At 38.8% G+C, this 20,654-nt stretch overlaps 1 protein-coding gene across 20 annotated transcripts in view; it reads right to left on the bottom strand.

Annotated features, from left to right (window-relative positions):
- Window positions 1–20,654, bottom strand: part of MYO3A (myosin IIIA) — a 351,398-nt gene that overhangs the window by 75,504 nt on the left and 255,240 nt on the right. For 16 of the 20 annotated variants that reach the window (XM_054020735.1, XM_054020736.1, XM_054020737.1 and 13 more), the window contains 11 exons: window positions 20,332–20,358; window positions 19,880–19,979; window positions 16,685–16,801; window positions 14,190–14,300; window positions 14,006–14,089; window positions 11,915–12,117; window positions 8,536–8,634; window positions 8,321–8,435; window positions 3,416–3,542; window positions 2,316–2,526; window positions 1,439–1,586 (listed from right to left, as the gene is read on the bottom strand). In XM_054020735.1, coding sequence (XP_053876710.1) covers window positions 1,439–1,586; window positions 2,316–2,526; window positions 3,416–3,542; window positions 8,321–8,435; window positions 8,536–8,634; window positions 11,915–12,117; window positions 14,006–14,089; window positions 14,190–14,300; window positions 16,685–16,801; window positions 19,880–19,979; window positions 20,332–20,358 — 1,342 coding nt within the window. Of the gene's footprint in view, window positions 1–1,438; window positions 1,587–2,315; window positions 2,527–3,415; window positions 3,543–8,320; window positions 8,436–8,535; window positions 8,635–11,914; window positions 12,118–14,005; window positions 14,090–14,189; window positions 14,301–16,684; window positions 16,802–19,448; window positions 19,546–19,879; window positions 19,980–20,331; window positions 20,359–20,654 lie in introns of those variants that run through there. The other 4 variants (XM_054020726.1, XM_054020741.1, XM_054020743.1 and 1 more) reach the window with 3 other exon arrangements.

Genomic DNA, 20,654 nt, shown 5'->3' with positions numbered 1-20,654 from the left:
CCCACCTGTTTATGCTCTCTGTATGTGTGTATATATATCTCCTCATTATATGTTCCATTCTATATGCATCCGAAGAAGTGGGCTGTAGTCCACGAAAGCTTATGCTCTAATAAATTTGTTAGTCTCTAAGGTGCCACAAGTACTCCTGTTCTTCTCTTCACACCGTGGCCATTAAATCCTTTAAGACCCCAAAGGCAGCAGTAGCCAACTACTCAGACTTCTGTGATCTACATCTTGGGTGCATCTGGAGGCTTTGGCACCAAAACTGTTGAAGTGGTTGCCACAGACAAAGTCAAACCATCTTTGGCTTAGAGGAGTCCAAGACAAAAGACGATCCTTCTGGTGTAACTGGAAAATCTTCTTCATGAAGATATACATTCACTCCCAAAAGGCTACATCTAACTCCACATGATTATGTTGCCTTTGAAATAATTGGAAACTATCAAATATGTTTGCCACAAAGTACTATTTTCCTTTTATTTATACACAAACACGAGAGAGAGAGACAGAGTGCGAGAGAGACATTTTCCCAACCTTACATCTCTATTATCTACAAAACCAACAATGATTAACAGTTGGGCAAAACCCTGCATTAGTATTAGTAATTAAAAATTATGAGGGTGGGTGACAAAATGCTTTTCAAAAATATATATCTGAAATTTCATCCAATAATGCAGAGAAAGCATCTTTTCACTCTCTAAACCTAAAATGTGAGGGTTGATTACCCAGGACATACAGTATTGGGCAGTACTTCTGTTTTTTGTTAAAACATGTTTTTTCAAATAAGAGAATTAATTGGCTAGCAATTTAAAACTGTTTAACTTAATTTTCATTTAATCCTTTTATAAACTCCTTATGGTCTTTTTACAGTTTTTCTACTGACCCTTTCAAGTTCATTAGCTTTCATAATTACACCACCTAATTTTTCCTCCATCTTTTAAATCAAATTATATAGTGTAATCAAAGTAAATCTTCCATCAGTTGGTTTAGGAGAACAAATTCCTAAATGAGATCCAAATAACTGCAATTATTCTGATTTTTATTATTGGAATTCAATGTTAAAAAGCTTATTAGCATGCTATTAGGAAAGTCATTCTTCAAAAAATATGTACTATATGGCATTTCTGCTTTTTGCTGTTGAACCATAAATTACATAGTACATATTATTCCTCAACAAAACAACAATGCATTTGAATCAAACCCATTATTGCTGTGCTCTGTTGCCTAGAAACTGTAAATTTGAAGTTTAATGCATTTTAGATGGACATTTAAATTACAAATAGCAATCCAACAGTTCTTCACATAATGTATAGACAGAAAGCAGTCTGTTATAGACTACTATTCTGTGCTTCTTAAAGAGAAAGAAGAGTTTAGCTTTTTTGGGTCAGATATTTTATGTTCAGTGCTACTAAACTTGATAAAATATTCCCAAACCTACCTGTTCCCAGGCAAATACATGTTGATTGAAGTAGAACTGAATCTGTTCATTAGCAATATTGATACACAGTTGTTCGAAAGAATTTTTTTTGAAATTTTCAAAGCCAAAGATATCAAGAATCCCAATGTTCAACCCATCATCATTTTCGCTGAAAAAAGGATTTAAAAAGCTCTTCAGATTTTTATCTCCGTTATTTTACATAATACCTAACTTCATTATTGTTTCAAGAAAATAAATAATGGGCCAAACTTATCACTGACCGTGGGAGTTACATAAGGATGAATTTTGCCCAATCAGATGAATCTTAATAGAATGATCAATTCTAATATGAAATACATTAATACATGTAAATCTAAGGATGACTGTATATGTCAAACATGATTTATTTACTGTAAGGGTGGATAAACTTGCTGGCAAAGACAAGCAGGATTTCCAATTTTAGGTTTAAACTAATATTAAATACATTTAAGCCTATCACGAAAAAAAACCAGACTATGGTTCACAAATGACACACAGTTGCTCTTTGTTTCTATGGTAATAAAATAGGCTTGTAATTAGATACTAGGTATTTCTTCCCTCAGATTATTTGCTCATAATCCTTAGAGCTGACTTTTCAAAATAGACTGTCTGTAGAGAGGCCCCTACATTCATTTTTATGCACCGATATACCTGTTTTAAATATTAAGATTAAGATAGGAGTTTAAATTTGCAATGAGATGCATGCAACAGGTATTTAGAAGCCTAGCTTTAGGCACTGAAGTATGAAAATTTGACCTTACATGTTACTAGCAAAAAATCTGAAGAACATGTAGTTACACAAATCATACATTTCATATTGCAAAGAGATAATTTTTCTACTGGAAAAATGTCCCTTTACCTTAAAAGTTTGTCTGGCTTGAGTAAAGTATTGATGCGATTGACTATCCAACTAAAGAGACGCCCATATAATGCTTTGGCCATGGCATCTCTGACATCAATAGCTTTTTCGACGGTGTTGGGACGGATAATGGTTTCCCCTCGAGTCACCACGCAGTAGGAGGTGAGAGCTTCTTGCAGTTCATCTGCCTGAATGCACAGCAAGGAAGCACCTAGGAAGTGAACAGATGTACTGTTACGACATACACATAATCCACAGGTATATTTTTGCAGGAAGGAGATATTTCTTAATTTCTAAGAGCTAGATTGTAACAGTACAATGTGTCCTGATTATGGGGCTGAGTGGAATTGTGCTGCCCTAAGAGCAGATGAGGGACTCAGTCATAATCTGTAGCTAATTCCCCTCTTGCTCCAGGGTGGGGAAGTCATGTGCACCAGCCCTTTCCCAGGTGCAGATTACTTTCCCTTAAGTGACAGCTCAGCCATGCTGGCCAATGTGTTGGGGACAACATCAAGGCTCCACCCTCTCTCCACCCATTAGAATCATAGAATCATGGATGATTTGGGTTGGAGGAGACCTCAAGAGGTCATCTAGTCCAACCCCCATCTCCCCCTCATTCATTCAGGAGGGGGAGTAGCAGCTTCCTTGTGGATGCTTTTCCACTGTAAGCCCATTGTGACCCACAAGGCAGGTAGCCCAGCTCTACCTCCTCTAGATAAACACTGTAGGAGGTAGAGCTGGTAAAAAAATAAAATTCAAAATTTTGATGACTTTTTCACAAAAAGTTTAAATGGTGACAAAAATCATGAAAATTTCATTTTGCTTTGCACACATCCCCAGTAACAGTCACGCTATCTGAATAAACTATGTGGATGGACACAAAAAGTAAATAATTTGTACACACATAAATATGAAAGAAACCCTTCTTTTTACATTTTTATTAATGTGGATTTGGCATGAATTGAACTGTTGTATTTTAATTAGTCTTGCAAAATTTCCATCTGAATACAGTTTTTATAGATAAATCTAATGTGATAAAATCTCCTGCCTGCTAAAACATTACAGAATTTTAATCTTAAATCAAAGGAAAGAGAACTCACAATTCTCAAGTGCGACTGGATTGGAAATATTGCTCTTGTCAATCATGTGCTCGGATACCACTGAAGAAAACTCAATGTTACCCACGTTTAAAATTGCAGCAAGAATACTGTACACACTGCCAAGTTCCTAAAAAGGAGATTAAAAATGTAGCCATTTATAGTCTTACATTTGGTACCTTAGGCTGCAATAACGGCCAGGTATTCTATACCCCGTTTCCATATCTTGAAGATACACATCTGTCCTGGGCCCTAACATATTGCTATTGACTGCCTCCTCATTTATAGTGGAGCCCGGACTGTCCTGGCGCACACACAGCTGAACAGGAGTCACTGGCTGACCAGATCAATGACCAGGCAGCAGATACACATGAGATCTTATTTTAGTAAATTGATGCAATTTCCTGATAAGGTTGAGAACTCCTGCTCAGGACAAGTACTGTTAAATTAGCCGTAGTATTTTCATCATGCTCTCCTCTCTCCATCAGTAAGACCAAAGCACCCCTATCCTTGAACCACTTCAGAGGCTTCCTCTCTGAGATCTAATTCAAGCTCTTTGGTCTCACTTTCAAGGTCCTTCACTATCTTTATCTCCATCTCTATTTTTGCTCTCATTGCCTCTTACTCTCCTCACTCTGTGTTCAGTCCTCTTGCTTTACTGCTCCCTTTCCTCACTCCATGCCTTTTAGCACTCTGCCTCCCAAGCCTGGAGCAGTCTCATTCTTCTTGTCCACCATACATTCTCTTTCAGGAATATATCTATCCCATTCTCCTCATACCATACTCTACTGCTAGTCCCCAGGGGATGCCTGGCACCAAATAGGGGGCAAGGAGGAGGTGGAAATGTGGCCTAACCCCACTTCTGCAATAGCTTAGAACTAGATTAGCATGCAGGGAGGAGCAGGCTGCATCCAATAAAGGGATGCCATTGTGGTTGTGTTTCTCCCTCTGTGCACAAGAGAGTTCAGGAACAACTCCATACCACCCCTTGCTGTGCCTGAAGGCATGATCTAGCCCTAAGGCTGGAAGCTTCTTGTAACAAAGAATGAGTTTTACAACAGGTTGAATCCTGTGCCCACTGAAGTCAATGGAAACAGTGCTTCAATAGGAGAAGAATCAGATCCTATATAGTCCTGATTCAGGGAAACACTTATTCAGGTCCTTAAGCTCATCCACATTCAGGATAATACTTTAAACACACACTTCATTTTAAGCATGTGCCTAAATCCCATTGTTTTCAAGTTAAGCATGTGTTTAAGTGCTGTCCTGAATTATGATTTTTTCCTGATCTGGGGCCAATGTTTGTAATCACAATGTAAATTTTAGGTGACATATATAGTAAGTGTCCTTAAATAATAATGAATGATAAGTAAAACTGTAATAGTAATAGATAAAGTAATGCTTTCCTTGTGGTTTTGGCTTTGATCTAGCTGTAAACTTGAATACCCATCTCCATATTTGGTAATTTCTGGTCATTTTCTAAGCAGAGTCAGCCAGTTTTAGTTTTTGTAATGTAGACTAGGGTTAAAGTAGGATTTGGGGCTATTATTTTTCTTAAGGGTGCAGAGTATTGGACAAGCATTTTGTCAGATGGGCTACTCATCACTCCACAGCATTTTATATCATAATATTTTGTAACATGCTGGCATCATTTATTCAGATAAAATCCTTAATTACCTTTAATTGCTCAAAAATATTTGATCTTATTTTCAACACTTTCAGAATTGAATCCAGCACAAATCCAATACTTAATGAAAATGAATTATTCCAGCTACTCCAAAGCCAACTAAAAAAGCTCACTCTAAAAATTACTCTTACGATGATTGGCAAACAGTATGTATGTTTGTAAAGTGATTATTTTTATTTCAAGCCTAAGAATGTGGAGGAAATTCAAAGAAATGGATAACTTGACTTTTGCCATTATGTTGTATAATGGGTATATCAACGGACATTTTTGTGCCGTTTTCCAGTAGGTGTTAAATCTGGTTGATCTGTTTAGTACAGAATGATTATTGTGCACCCCAAGCAGTCCTTTCCTCTTACTTTTGTCATGCAGTCTTAAGTAAAACAGTGTGAGTTTAGGACAGAGAGCAAAGTATAGAGTATGTAGTTACCATTACAGCTTGCTAGCCAGTTTAAAAGAGAGATTTCATAAAAACATGTAGGCTGCATTTTAATCAGAATGCACAAGACTATGTTCAGGGCCCCTGTTAATAGAACAAGAATTGTGGATATATAGAGAAACTCCTCTGTGCACCATGATGAAACGTCAAAGGTTAGGGGTACGTTATTGCACCTTTCCATGGAGGAGCCTCTTTCTGATGCAGCATCTTTCTCTAGACAAAAAGTAGCTGTCTCTGTGCATACAGACCTTGATTCCTGACATATAGCCACAGTTCTGCAAAGGGTATGGTGCAGAGACACACAGCCCCAGTGGCAGTGCTGGGAGACATTATGCCTGGATTAGGTACAAGGATTCCAGGAGCTCTGGGAACCACCACTGCTGTGTCACCCTTCAAAAGAGTGCAGTATCCACACCCCTCTGTACCTAGCCTTCTCTGCTAGCTGGGGTGGAAGTGGGTCAGACAAGAGCCCCACCCTCTTTTGAGAGGCTACCACTTCCACGAGGAATAGCCCCATGGAATCCTTCATAGGAGGCTCAACAAACAAGAAAGACTCTTTATGCCTCTCCTTCCCCATCCACTCAGAAACTAAGCACACCCTGTCCCACAACCTTCTGCAAAGTGACTAGAAGATGCATGCTGGCACTGTACATAGTGTGGCCAATCACGTTTCTCAGTGGACTTCCAAAATATCAGAAGTGACACCTCCTCTTTTGGGCCATATAGGGTCATTGCTATATGCAGGTGATGCTCTTATCAATTAAAATGAATGTTTAAGCACGGGGAACAGGAACAGGCTGGTGTAACTGCATAGTACACTTCATGCCCCACAAGGTCCTGTCATTAGGGTGGCTCTGCTGAGGACAGTTCTACAACCTTCACATTCATGTAGGCCAGTTCTGAAGATAGGGAAGTACTGCTGACAGGAGATTTTGGGGCCTTACCATCTGCTAAACAGCGCCGGAGTTGTGAATAAGTATCAAAAGGAAAAAGAAGAGAATGGACTTGGGGAAAAAAGATGAAAATTCAGGTTTCATCTGCTTTCGCTACATAGGTTTGCAGCAAGGTAGGTAATGGGGCTGATTGAAAGTTTTCTGTCAAAAAAAATTTTCCAACAGAAAATGGATTTTTGAGTAAATGAACTTTTTGGCAAAAGTGTCCACTTCCCATTGAAAAAAATTGATATTTTTTATCAAAAAATCAATGCCTAAAAATGAAATATTTGGATTCTGAAATGCCATTTCAGTGCCTCATGGGAGTTGTCTCATGCTCCCATTCTACTTTATGTGCCAGGCTCTCCAGTCAGACTTCATCTCCCATGATTCCATATAACTGCCATGATGTATCACCTCCCTCAATAGGGGAAACCACAGTGCATAATGGGAGATACACCTCTACCCTGATGTAACGCTGTCCTCGGGAGCCAAAAAATCTTACCGTGTTATAGGTGAAACCGCATTACATCGAACTTGCTTTGATCCGCCGGAGTGCGCAGCCCCGCCCCTCTCCCCCCTGAGCACTGCTTTACCCGCGTTATATCCGAATTCGTGTTATATCGGGTCGCGTTATATCGGGGTTGAGGTGTACTTTTGATACTTATTGACAACTCCAGTGTCATAAAACAGCAGGTAATGCTGTTTCTGATTTTAATTTTTGTGCAAACAAAATTTTTTTTGGAAAAAACCCATGGAAAAAAAGCTGTAGTAAGTAATAAAGAAATACATCATTAATGGCAAAACAGCCAGGAAAGTATTACTAAAACACAGGGGAAAAGTTTCATACATATTTCTTCATAGCTAAAATATTACCCTTAATGATGGCACGGTGAATGTTAACACGTCATCAGCCATATATATCTTTCCCATCCAAACTAGACCTGTGAAAAGTCTCACACTTGGAATTTTAGAAAACTCTCAGATTTTCTTTTGTAAACTAGTATTCTATTTTTATACATTTGCCTCTTTTTAGTACCTCCTTCCTGTTGGACTTGCTCCTCCAGGACTAGGCACCAACAGTGTCATGCATAGTATGCTGAGAAATATTAATAACCATGAATAGCAACATTATAATGCAGCTCCTCTACTAATGGCACATGAAATTCCTTGTTTCAAAGCAGCTGATGAAGGGAGACTTTAAAAAGAAACAGGCTGATATTTATTGTAATTATATCTGGTACAGGCTTACAAGAGAGAACCAGTGGCCTGCACATCCGTGAAAAGGGGTAATAAGAAAGAAGAATGGATTAAATTAGTGGTCATTGATAAGACTCACTCTGACATGACAGGTTCGATCCTCTCAATGCATTTCAACTATCCTTGCCAAAGACTCCTTATTTCAAACTCTAATTTAAAAAGTGAATAAAGCTTACACTAACTAGGCTAAAATTATAGGCTTATTAAAAGTTACAAACATTATTTTCTATGCACTTATTTTGTAAATAACTTTTTTCAAATATTCAGCTGTGTTTTGGCCACTGATTTTATAGTATTGTTGACTAATAATACTTTCTTAGTATATAGATGCTTAAAAACTTTTAAAAGAAGTAAAATATGTAACAATATAATGACAAACTGACCATGGAATATCCAAAAATGTCTCAGAATCATAGCCAAAGTGAGCAATACAATGAAGGAAACTGGTTGTATTTTAGCCAAAATGAGAAAAATAGTGAAGAAAATTAGTTATATTCTTTGTATGCATTTTCCCTTTATTACCTCTTGTCACAGAAAGAAGCATAGGAATGTTTCCAAAAAATGAAAAAGATTGAAATGTTATCAGCACTCACCTCCATTGTAAAACCTATGACTTTGAAGCACTGCTCAATTAATTCAAACTGAGACTTATAGAAATTATTGTTCATAAAATCTTGAGCTGTTCGGAGATGTTCATTTTGCAGATACCTGAAAGGGTTGAGGAACGAAGGGTTATAATCCGAATGAGGTTGAGCCAACTACACTGTATTCCTTAGAAATCAATTTATGTAAAAAGAAACTGTGTTACCTGGGTGGCTTATACTCTGGCAGTTTATAATGTGCCAGTTTTTTCTTTTCTGCTAAACCAGCATATATGTAATAAAAAATATGGAAATTTCTCTCTCCCCTGAAACAACAAAAGCAATTATTTGTTTAAGTAACAAAGTTGTACTGCTAGATTTATTGATGGCATTGCTGCTATTGTTAAACATCATTAAAAATAGTGAGCCAGATCTTCAGCTGCTGTAAATTGACATGGCTCCATTGAAGTCAATGGAATTCCATCAGTTTATACCTGCTGAGTACTTGGTGCAGTGATTTTAAGTAGCTCCATCTTTTTCTGTGCAAGCTTTTCTTGTGTCATGTCTACCAATGCAGATGATGTAGAAGCAGCTAAATGCGGCACTGTGGTGTTTGATACAATAAGTAAATACTGGGTCAGATCCTGGAAATTGCCCACAACCTTAGTAAACTAACTGTTCCCAGAGAAACTCTGTTCAAACCTTCCCTCCCAGGCACAGCTGCATTCTCACTATGGGTTTGATCCTGCAAGGTTCTGTGAGATTTGACTGATTCAGAAAAGGATTTAAGTACATGTGTAAATTTAAGCACATTCTACTGACATATCCTGTTTAAGTGATCTCACTGACCTCATCAGAAATCAGCAAGCCCAGGGAAAAAATTCAATACAAGCCATTATTTTAGGGGAAAAGGCTGATTTTATTCTGAAAAATCCAAGATTCTATAACTGAAGTTTGATTGGGGAAAAAATTGTCAATAACAACGTTTCCTAAAACTGGACCAAACTTTAAACTGTGTATTTGCTAAATCAGCTCAGAGGAAACAGAGATAATAAAATAAAATAAAGAAAGAAAATAAATTAATGGAGATATCCTTTCTCCTAGAACTGGAAGGGACCTTGAAAGGTCATCGAGTCCAGCCCCCTGCCTTCACTAGCAGGACCAAGTACTGATTTTGCCCCAGACCCCTAAGTGGCATTTGTGTCACATAGGTTCTTCAGGTAACAAACTCTTACAGAATCAAAACATTTTTAGTTTTAGTCAGTGAGGGAAACATTAAAAATAGAGTTGGGGGCAAGATTTCCCTGTGCCAAGTTCTAACCTTTTGCCATTAATTATTATTAATGACAAAAATATATCTACTAAAATATTTTTTTGTACTTTAATGTACTATATGTGAAAATAAACAGCTGATATTGTATAGGAATTTACTTTCATATGAATTTATTCTATGAAATGTTGTTTAATTTCTCTATCATTTGTTATTTTATTACACACACACACACTTAACAAATATATATGTGTAGTTGGTTCATACTCCTGTATAAGCAAAATTATATTAGAATCTCCAGGATTTAACCAAATATTATGCATACAAGTTACATTACTAAGGGAAAATTAAAGGAAAATTAATCCAACAATATACTTAACATAATATTAAGGGCTTAATTTAAACTAGGGCTGTCAAGTAATTAAAAAATTAATTGTGATTGATCGTGCAATTAATCTGGCTGTTAAACAATAATAAAATACTATTTATTTAAATATTTTTGGATGTTTTCTACATTTTCAAATATATTGATTTCAATTACAACACAGAATACAAAGTGTACCGTGCTCCCATTATATTTGCATTGTAAAAAAATAAAATAGTATTCTTCAGTTCACCTAATACAAGAACTGTAGTGCAGTCTCTTTATCATGAAAGTTGAACTTACAAATGTAAAATTATGTACAAAAAACCTGCATTCAAAAATAAAAAAATGTAAAACTTTAGAACCCGCAAGTCCACTCAGTCCTACTTCTTGTGCAGCCAATCGCTCAGACAAACAAGTTTGTTTACATTTGCAGGAGACAATGCTGACCGCTTCTTGTTTACCATGTCACCTGAAAGTGAGAACAGGTGTTCTCATGGCGCTGTTGTAGCCGGCGTTGCAAGATATTTACGTGCCAGATGCGCTAAAGATTCAGATGTCCCTTCATGCTTTACCCACCATTCAGGGGGCATGCGTCCATGCTGATGACGGGCTCTGCTCAATAACAATCCAAAGCAGTGTGGACCGATGTATATTCATATTCATTATCTGAGTCAGAAGCCACCAGAAGAAGGTTGATTTTCTTTTTTGGTGGTTCGGGTTCTGTAGTTTCCACATCAGAATGTTGCTCTTTTAAGACTTCTGAAAACATGCTCCACACCTCATCCCTCTCAGATTTTGGAAGGCACTTCAGATTCTTAAACCTTGGGTCGAGTGCTGTAGCTATCTTTAGAACTCTCACATTGGTACCTTCTTTGCGTTTTGTCAAATCTGCTGTGAAGGTGTTCTTAAAATACACAACATATGCTGGGTCATCACCGAGACTGCTATAACATGAAATATATGGTAGAATGCGGATTAAACAGAGCAGGGGACATACATTTCTCCCCCAAAGAATTCAGTCACAAATTTAATTAACACTTCTTTTTTAAACAAGCGTTATCAGCATGGAAGTATGTCCTCTGGAATGGCGGCCAAAGCATAAAGGGGAATACGAATGTTTAGCATATCTGACACGTAAATACCTTACAATGCTGCCTACAAAAGTGCCATGCAAACACCTGTTCTCACTTTCTGGTGACATTGTAAATAAGAAGCGGGCAGCATTATCTCCTGTAAATGTGAAAAAACTTGTTTGTCTTAGCGATGGGCTGAATAAGAAGTAGGACTGAGTGGACCTGTAGACTCTGAAGTTTTACATGGTTTTGCTTTTGTGTAAGTTGAACTTTCATGACAAAGGGATTGCACTAGAGTACTTGTATGAGGTGAATTGAAAAACTACTATTTCTTTTGTTTATCATTTTTACTGTGCAAATATTTGTAATAAAAAAATACACTGATTTCAATTACAACACAGAATACAGTATATATGAAAATGTAGAAAAACATCCAAAGTATTTAATGAATTTCAATTGGTATTCTATTGTTTAACAGTGCGATTAAAACTTGGATTAATCGTGATAAATTTTTTTAATCATGATTAATTTTTTTGAGTTAATTGCATGAATTAACTGTGATTAATCAACAACCCTAAATAAACCCAGACAAATAAGGAAATGTAGAGTTAAAACTATTAGAATATCCTTAGTCCTGCCCACATATGCTTATCCTTTTTGCTAAACAATATATGCAAGAATTTTTTAAAAACAGACCTGTTTAAATAAACCAGAATGTAATAAAATATACTGTAAACTATTTTAATTTAAATTATACCTTTAGAACCTAGCAACCTCTTGTTTATTTGAAAGAAAAAAACCTTGCTAATCTTATACTTGAATATGATAAAAGATTTCCCACATTGCACACCTGCTTTGTTTACTTTAAAATGGGTCGATTGTTCCTTTTTACTTACACAGCCTGATGGACAACTCTGGATTTTTCAAGGAGGTATTCTGAAATTTGAGCTCCTACTACAGTTCCTCCACAAGTGAATTTCATTTCTAAGTACTTTCCAAATCTGCTGGAGTTATCATTGATAATAGTGCCTGCATTTCCAAATGCCTCTACAAGATTGTTCACTTGGAGTATCTTCTCCTGGAGAGTCCTATTATTAGCCTAGATATAAATGCCAAAATACAGAAAAGTTATTGCTCAAGAATAATACCAAAATAACTTTTCAAATGGGTCTTTCCATTTACATCTGCTATTGAGAGTTATCGTTTGTTTATTCTGTGTACTTCTGGAATCTTTATTTAGGTATCACAATAAACATCAGATCTCTGTAATTTCTTCCTTCTTTTTTTCTCCTGCACCTATGGGCAAAGCCCTTTTCCTTGCCCATACAGGCCCCAATTCAGTAAGGTTCTTAAACACATACCAAGCTTTAAGCAGATCAATACAGTACTTAGGTAATGGGACTGTGACGTGCTTAAAGCTAGGGACTTGCCTAAATACCTTACTGTATTGGGGCCTTAACTTTTATCCATCCAACTATCCATCCCAGGTTTTTATACCTCACCCATCACCATGGTAAAGGAATACCTCAGACTGATTTACTGTATGCTTGAAACAAGGGCTTAAGATGTAAAGTGAAATCCTGGATTCACTGATCTCAATGGGAGTCAATGGCATAATTCCCAATTACTTCAGTGGGGCCAAGAATTCACCCATGCACTCATTTTCAGCACAGTCTTCATGTTTTCACTCTTCTCCTTAGAATAACAGTAGGAAGATGGGTATCTAATGGGGAAAATAATTGGCCCAATATTAAGAGGACACTCATAGACTCATAGACTCATAGACTTTAAGGTCAGAAGGGACCATTATGATCATCTGGTCTGACCCCCTGCATGATGCAGGCCACAAAGCCGTCCCTACCCTTTCCCTTGACTCTGCTGTTGAAGTCCCCAAATCCTGTGGCTTAGAGACTTCAAATCACAGAGAATCCTCCTGCCAGCGATCCCTGCCCCATGCTGCGGAGGAAGGCGAAAAACCTCCAGGGCCTCTGCCAATCTACCCTGGAGGAAAATTCCTTCCTGACCCCAAATATGGCGATCAGTAAAACCCCGAGCATGTAGGCAAGAGTCTCCAGCCTGCCCCTTGTTCGTCATTATACTATTTACCTGCGATCGCACGGTATTCCTTTGACTAAAATCATGTTTTTCCATTAAACCATTCCCTCCACAAACTTATCTAGCTTAATCTTAAAACCAGATAGGTCCTTTGCCCCCACCGTTTCCCTCGGAAGGCTGTTCCAATATTTCACCCGTCTGACGGTCAGAAACCTTCGTCTAATTTCAAGCCTAAACTTCCTCACGGCCAGTTTATATCCATTCGTTCTCGTGTCCACATTAGTACTAAGCTGGAATAATTCCTCTCCTACAGGCTTAAGAAGACATCCTAGTGCAGTGACCTTTACTTGCTGAATGTGCCACTGCTCACTGCACCCAGCCTTTAATATGCAAAACTCTCAAGATGTGACCCAAATTCAGACATACTTGTGATTTGCTTTAAGGAGCCAAACCATCAAGTCAGCCTTTCTGGTCTGAATCATATGGAAAGACAGTGACACTGACAACAATCCATTGCTTAAGTGAGGTGAGCATGTCAAAAGGTGAAACAGAATCCTACATGGTACATTTTGGGAAAATTTAGGACAGTCCCTAAGGCAGACAATTACCTAAGAAGGGTAAAACTTTGACTGTGCTGTGTAATATTTTACAGCATTCCAATATTGTTTCCAAGTGGACTAAGGCAGGGTTGAGCTGGGGGAGGCACATCAGCCCCTCTCTGACACTGGAAAGGTTGTCTGGAGAAAGTAATATAGTCCTGGGCCATATCACCTTTTCCACATCTTATCCTCAACCCTTCACTAGCAGATTCCAATGCAGAATTAGGGTATTTGGGGTCTGTAAAAAATACTGCAGGTTTGGGATTATGTTCCAATCTGTTCAGGTTTCAGGCTTTAGAGAGACTTGTGGGAGCACACACTTTAAAAACATACCTTTCCCAAGACCGTGAGCTGCTGAACCAGGAGGTGGGCACTCTGTGTCTTGCCAGCTCCACTTTCTCCAGAAATGACAATACACTGAAGAAGAAGACAAGAGCAGAAGTCCATTTGTCCTCATTGCATCCCTCTTAGAAGAGAGAAGGGTATGACATATAAATCTGATTGTGTAAATAAATACCTTTACCTGATCCGAGTTGTATGTTACCATGGATTGGTATCCAATGTCAGCCACAGCAAAGATGTGGGGAGGATTGGCAGTCCGCTTTGCTCCAATATACAGTTTGGAATGCTGAGGGTCAGAACACTGCAAATGTTTTCTGAGTTCCTTTAATATCTATTTTTGTATTATTTTATCATATTTTCATGATATTTCTTCATAAATAAAGAATTATTAATTATTATGACTATACTGTGGACTAATGGATCCTTTGTATTATATTTTAAATACTATTAAAAAGGAACTAGTATACTTTGAAATCTCATCAGACCTTGATTATGTAAAATATTAAATCAAAATAATTAGATCAAAATTTCATGTTTTCAGGCACAAAGCATTGAATTACCATTTCATACCATTTTCTTTTCATATACCCATTTAGTATTTTGGTATATTTTAAGGTGGCAACCCTTAGCAGATGTTCTTTTCTTTACTTGCCATAACCGATAACAAACGATAACAAACTTTTATTTGATCCAGACTGTCAAATCAGTCACCCGTTGCACAAGTAACACCAATTACACTGGTGTACTACTGAAGTAAATGGGAGAACCAGGCTCTTGTGAAGCACAATGAGGAGTAACATTGGGTGGTATAAGCCTCTATCAGAAAACAAGGTAAGTGGAATTTGGGGAACTTATTGTACTCAGGGCTTCACTGTGTGTGTGTGTGTGTGTGTGCATGTAAAAGAGAGAGAGAAAGAGAGAGAGAGAGGGTGCATGAAGTGGAGGAAGTAACCGGGGAACAGACTTGATTCTGGCCAACAGGGAGGAATTGGTAGTGAGTCTCAAGGTGGAACGCAGTGTGGATGAAAGTGATCATGAAATGATCATTTCATGAGTCCAAGGAAGGAAGGCATGAGATCAACAGAATAAGGACAATGGACTTTGTAACAGGGTTGGCACCCAGCTCTCATGAGCGCCCCTTCTGGTCAGATGTGATCCTGCTGTTTCTTGGTTTGTGGTAACGGGGTAGCATCCACTTCTCACAAGCGCCCCCTTCTGGTCAATGGTTTCTTTGGCAGGTCTTTAGTGACAGCCCTCCGGCTGAGTCTCTCACACTGTCTGTAGGTGGAATAGAACAAACAAACCCCTTCTGGGATATACTGTCTTTATCTTCTGCCAAGGCTTCCTCCCTGGAGACACTGCCCTCTATAACAGTCCAACAGGGCCCATCACGGTACCCTCGCTCGGTCTGGCTAGGTTCTGGGCTCAGTCTTTGCTTGGCCCCTGTAGCTTGCCATGATCTCCTCCTTAGCTCCCTCCGTCTTCGGCAGCCTTCCCTGGGCTCAGTCTTGCTCACACTGAGCTGTCTGTTGTCCTGCTGCTCTTCCAGCCAGCCAGGAACCTGGTCTTCCCTCTTGCAGCTCCAGGAAGTAACTGACTGCTCTGCTTGTTCTGCTGCTTCTTTTTATATGGCCTTCCTGTTCCCTCTGGCCGCTTCCCCTGGAGCCACTCTAGGCTGCCTAGAGGATTTCTCCTCTGCTCTTCTCTGGGGCGGGGTGAGGTGGGGCCTCTGGACCTAGTCCACCCCATCACCCCAGTAATTAAGGAAATCCTCTGCAGACACTTGGAAGGTGATAAGGAATAGCCAAAGAACAAATCATGTCAAACTAATCTTGTGGATGTGTTATACCTAGACTTTAGTAAGGCATTTGATACGATCTCGCATGAGATTCTTATCGATAAACTAGGCCTCAGCTGGAGTATTTTGTCCAGTTCTGGGCACTGCATTTCAAGAAAGATGTGGAGAAATTGGAGAGGGTGCAGAGAAGAGCAACAAGAATGATTAAAGGTCTAGAGAACATGACCTATGAAGGAAGGCAAAAAGAATTGGGCTTGTTTAGTTTGGAAAAGGGAAGACTGAAAGGGGACATGATAGCATTTTTCAGGTATCTAAAAGAGTGTCATAAGGAGGTGGGAGAAAACTTGTTCACCTTAGCCTCTAAAGATAGAACAAGAAGCAATGGGCTTAAACTGTAGCAAGGGAGGTTTAGGTTGGACATAAGGAAAAAGTTCCTAACTGTCAGGGTGGTTAAACATTGGAATAAACTGCCTAGGGAGGTTGTGGAATCTCCATCTCTGGAGATATTTAAGAGTAGGTTAGATAAATGTCTATCGGGTGGTCTAGACAGTATTTGGTCCTGCCATGAGGGCAGGGGACTGGACTCGATGACCCCTCGAGGTCCCTTCCAGTCCTAGAGTCTATGAATCTATGAATCTATGAGAGACAAACTGTCTCATTTATGCTCAGGAATTCAGCATACAGGATTGAACCCATTTATATCAATATATATATATGCCCATGTGCATGCTAGGTGATGATTTATTGATAATTCTGTTACTTAGCTGTTGTATTAAACATCATGAGTGGTATTACTCAGTATTTAATATGAATTTTCAAATTTTACTGGAAATCACTGCAAGCAAAACACAACTGAAACTCCTTCTTCACACCTGTGCAGAATAAAGGTCTAAGTTCCTAAATGGATTGACAGCGATGAGAATGTCTCCTACATATGTGTAGATCTGATCCCTGGCATAGCTCTTCTGCAACTGCTCCGTTACTGAATTCTGTTGTAAAAAAGAATAGGAAAGCCAAGGCACGTTCGAGTTAATGCTTAGAAACATGTTGGTACCTTCAAACATAGTGGCATTTAGAGGCCACAATATTTTTGTATCCCCATCCCCTATAAATCACATAAACACATATCTTCAGATCATTGTACAAATATTAACTAATTAATAACACAGTAACTCAATCAATTTTATTCATTTATGACTCCCTAATCTCTCTTTTTAAACTCTCTACCCCAAGGATTCACATCATTGTTCCATGCAAAGATCACTAGACTGAATTCAGACCTGCCATTCCAAGTTCTCAGATTGTTTCCTCAGTTCTGATCATATAGACATATAAGTCCATCTGTTTGGATCTCTCTGAAACCTTTTACACTGCACGTTTAAATGTGCACTCCCTGGAGTAGACTAAGCATCTACAACTATAAATCAATAGATACTAGTTTGAACATATTTATATATTAACACGTTCTGGAATCACCTCTTGATCTGGTCTGATGTCAGTTTTTTTACTGCCTCAGCAGTGAAAAGCAAACAGAAAGTTGCCATAAATTGGAAACTGATTTCCCCAAGCACAGGAACGGCACAATGCTGGTAAGCCAACTCTTTGCCACTTGTCTCACCCTAATTTTCCACAGAGGAAGCCAAAAAGAGGCAGAAAAGGGTGCTCTGTCAAATCCCTAGCTGAGGCACCAGTTGGCTGTAGCCTGGAGTAACTTAGAGCAGTCCTTGAAGCTACTCTACGTTACACAGGGTGATGTTTCAATTACCTGCTGGACCAGCATCAGGAATGAAAAGGTTTCTTAAGAGTCACCGTCCCCCTAAACTGAGCTGAGTGTAAATTTGATACAGTTGAGAATTGAACTGTCTGTATTTGAAAGAAGGAAAAATAGGGGGAAACTCAAGAAGCTGCAACAGGGATGGTAACATTTACTCCCACAGGAAAACCACAATGAAAGCATTTCACAGGCTTGGAAATCTATCCTTTGTCTTGTTTTGAACCATACCTTTCAATATACTGAATATCATCTCCCTTTATGAGCATGACATGGCTTTTGCTGAATGGACTCCTTGGCAAACAGTAGAAATCTTACTGTCAGCATATGGCTATTCTGAATGTAAAGAAATGTTTGGATGTGAGCTCTACCCATTGGATGAATAGCCTGGATTACCTGAGCTACTGTCCTATTAATTAGCTAATGTTTGTACAGTGCTTTGAAGATGTACAGCACTCTATAAGTGCTGTTATCACTATGCAGTGCTCACAGTATGTCTACAGAAGAGCCAAGTTCAGGGCTCACTAATGGTTACTGTGTCAGTGAAGTTTAATTTGCAGATAGAGATTATGAATTTTATTCTCTTGTGTAGCAGTCCCTGAACCATTCAGCAGAGCAACATTGGCATTTCATCCACATCCACCCACTGCCTCTGAACTGCAGGTAAAACATTGTGGCTTGATTATTCTCTTTCCCATACACACTATATAAATCTGAGGTAACTCCGCTGATGAAAATGGAGTTGCACTATTGTCAAGTTAGAGAAAGAGATTTAAGCCCTATGATGGCATTCCCTAGCAAAAAGGAGGTAAATGAAATCGTGGAAATAACTGTTTGCACTAAGAATATTGCTAAGTAGCACCCCAGGAGGGAAAGCTTTAAAAGCAGAATTTTTGGTCACAGTGTTCTTTTCCTTTCATGTTGCTTGTCACAAAAGGGATCCACTTTTCAAACTTGGGCAAACAGCACTATTTTAAGTATTTAAAGTGCTGCAAAAGTTGGTCTTATGTGGCCAGATCCTGAGCTGGTGTAAACTGGCATAGCACCATTGACTTCAATGACGCTACAGCAGTTTATGCCAGCTAAGAATCTGGCCCACGATGAAGTGTTAATATTAAGCTGGGACAACTCCAGAATAAGATGGAAATGGATATGTTGTATCTAAAGTTGCCCCATCTTAAAGTTAAATCATCATCATGGACCAGATCCTTGGCCGGAGTAAACTGGCCTGGCTCCTGTCAAGGTTCCTTCCCCACTCTGAACTTTAGGGTACAGATGTGGAGGATCTGCATGAGAAGCTCTAAGCTCAATTAACAGCTTAGATTTGGTCTGGCTGCCACCACTCCCAAACACTAATTCCCTTCTCTGGGTAGCCTTGAGAGACTCTTCACCAATTCCCTGGTGAACACTGATCCAAAACCCCTTGGATCTTAAAACAAGGATAAATTAACCATCCCCCCTCCTTTCTCCCACCAACTCCTGGTGGATCCAGATCCAACCCCCTTGGATCTAAAAAACAAGGAAAAATCAATCAGGTATTAAGAAAAAGGCTTTTAATTAAAGAAAAGAAAAGAAAAAGAAAACCCTCTGGGAGAGATTAGCATACCAGCTACTCTCACAGACAACAGATTCCAAACACAGAGGATGTTCCCCTGGGCAAAAACTTAGTTACACACACACACACGCACGCACGCACACACACACACACACACACACAAAATACCCAATTTGACTATTCCTCTAATTGCGCAAGACAGGTTACAAAGAAATAAACATAAACCTATTTATTTCCTTCACTAATACTCACTACTTAATAAGAGGCTGAATTCTGGAGCTTTCCCATCCTGGTCCAAAGTGAAACTCAACAGACACAGGGAACTTCCCTCCTTCCCTTTGAACCATCTTGTCCTCCCATTGGTTCCTCTGGTCAGGTGTCAGCTAGGCTAGGTGAACTTCTTAACTCTTTACAGGTAAAAGAGGCATTAACCCTTAACTATCTGTTTATGACAGCTCCATTGAAGTCAGTGGTGCTATGCCAATTGACACCAGGTCACAATCTTGCCCATGAGGATGTTTTGGCATTAAGAGGGCACAACTCCAGACACAACTAATCTCATCTCTCGTTCAACAATCTAGCAGAAGTCTGTCAAATACCATGGACTACTATGTAATTAAAGTGTGAGAATGTAGGCTTATCTAAAAAATAAGGTAGGTTAATCTACAAATACAGCAGTATTTTTTGGCTCTTATCTGAACACCAGTTTCCAAGAAGACTTAAATAAATTAAATATCTTACCTCATCCAGTACCTCTAAGGTTGCTAAATCATCCACGTCCTCCTGGTCTGAGGGTAGAGACTTACTGTACTCCCCTTTCTTAGTATGAATTCGCTCAAATCTACAAAAGAAGAGACGTACGCTTTTCTGATGTGAGAAAACGTTCTTTGCATCTTCAAGCTGTAGACACGTTGAGAGCAACTCCCTAAAGATGTTCAAACATTCTGATGGATTGAATTCAAACAGATGAATGACCAAAATAGCAGGAGAGAATATAACTTTTTACCTCAGTACCCCCGAGGTTCACTATTTAAAAATAAAGAGTTTGATCCTGCAATTGATAGCATGTGGAAAGACTGCTGGACCTGTGTGGAGCTTCATAGAGCTCAACATAAGCATAATAGTCCATTTGTGAATCATCAGTGGCAGGACTGGAGCCATGCTGTATAGAAAAGGTAATAAATTTATAATACCTATAGTAGCTGTGTCCTGGCAGCAGCCTGGAAAAAAGAAAAATTACTCAAATCAGTATTATGGATGGTACAAATCTGGGATTATATGATTGAATAATATGGGAAGAATGAACACAGAGAGACTCCAGAAGGAAATATATTTTTTTTAAAAATGGTGACTTGTAATTATTTAATGTTCAGTTTATGGTAGTGCCCAGAGGGACTGATTGGGAGAGAGCCCACATTGAGTGAGGTGCTGTATAAACACGGAAGTACTAGACACAGTCCTTTTCCCAAAATGTGTACAGTCTAAACAGATTTTTTTGGACTATATGGGAAAAGAT

This window comes from Malaclemys terrapin, chromosome 2 (assembly GCF_027887155.1).
Source record: "Malaclemys terrapin pileata isolate rMalTer1 chromosome 2, rMalTer1.hap1, whole genome shotgun sequence".
NCBI lineage: Eukaryota > Metazoa > Chordata > Testudines > Emydidae > Malaclemys > Malaclemys terrapin.
The sequence above is the reverse complement of the archived record's forward strand: the minus strand, read 5'-3'. Positions and strand labels throughout refer to the sequence as shown.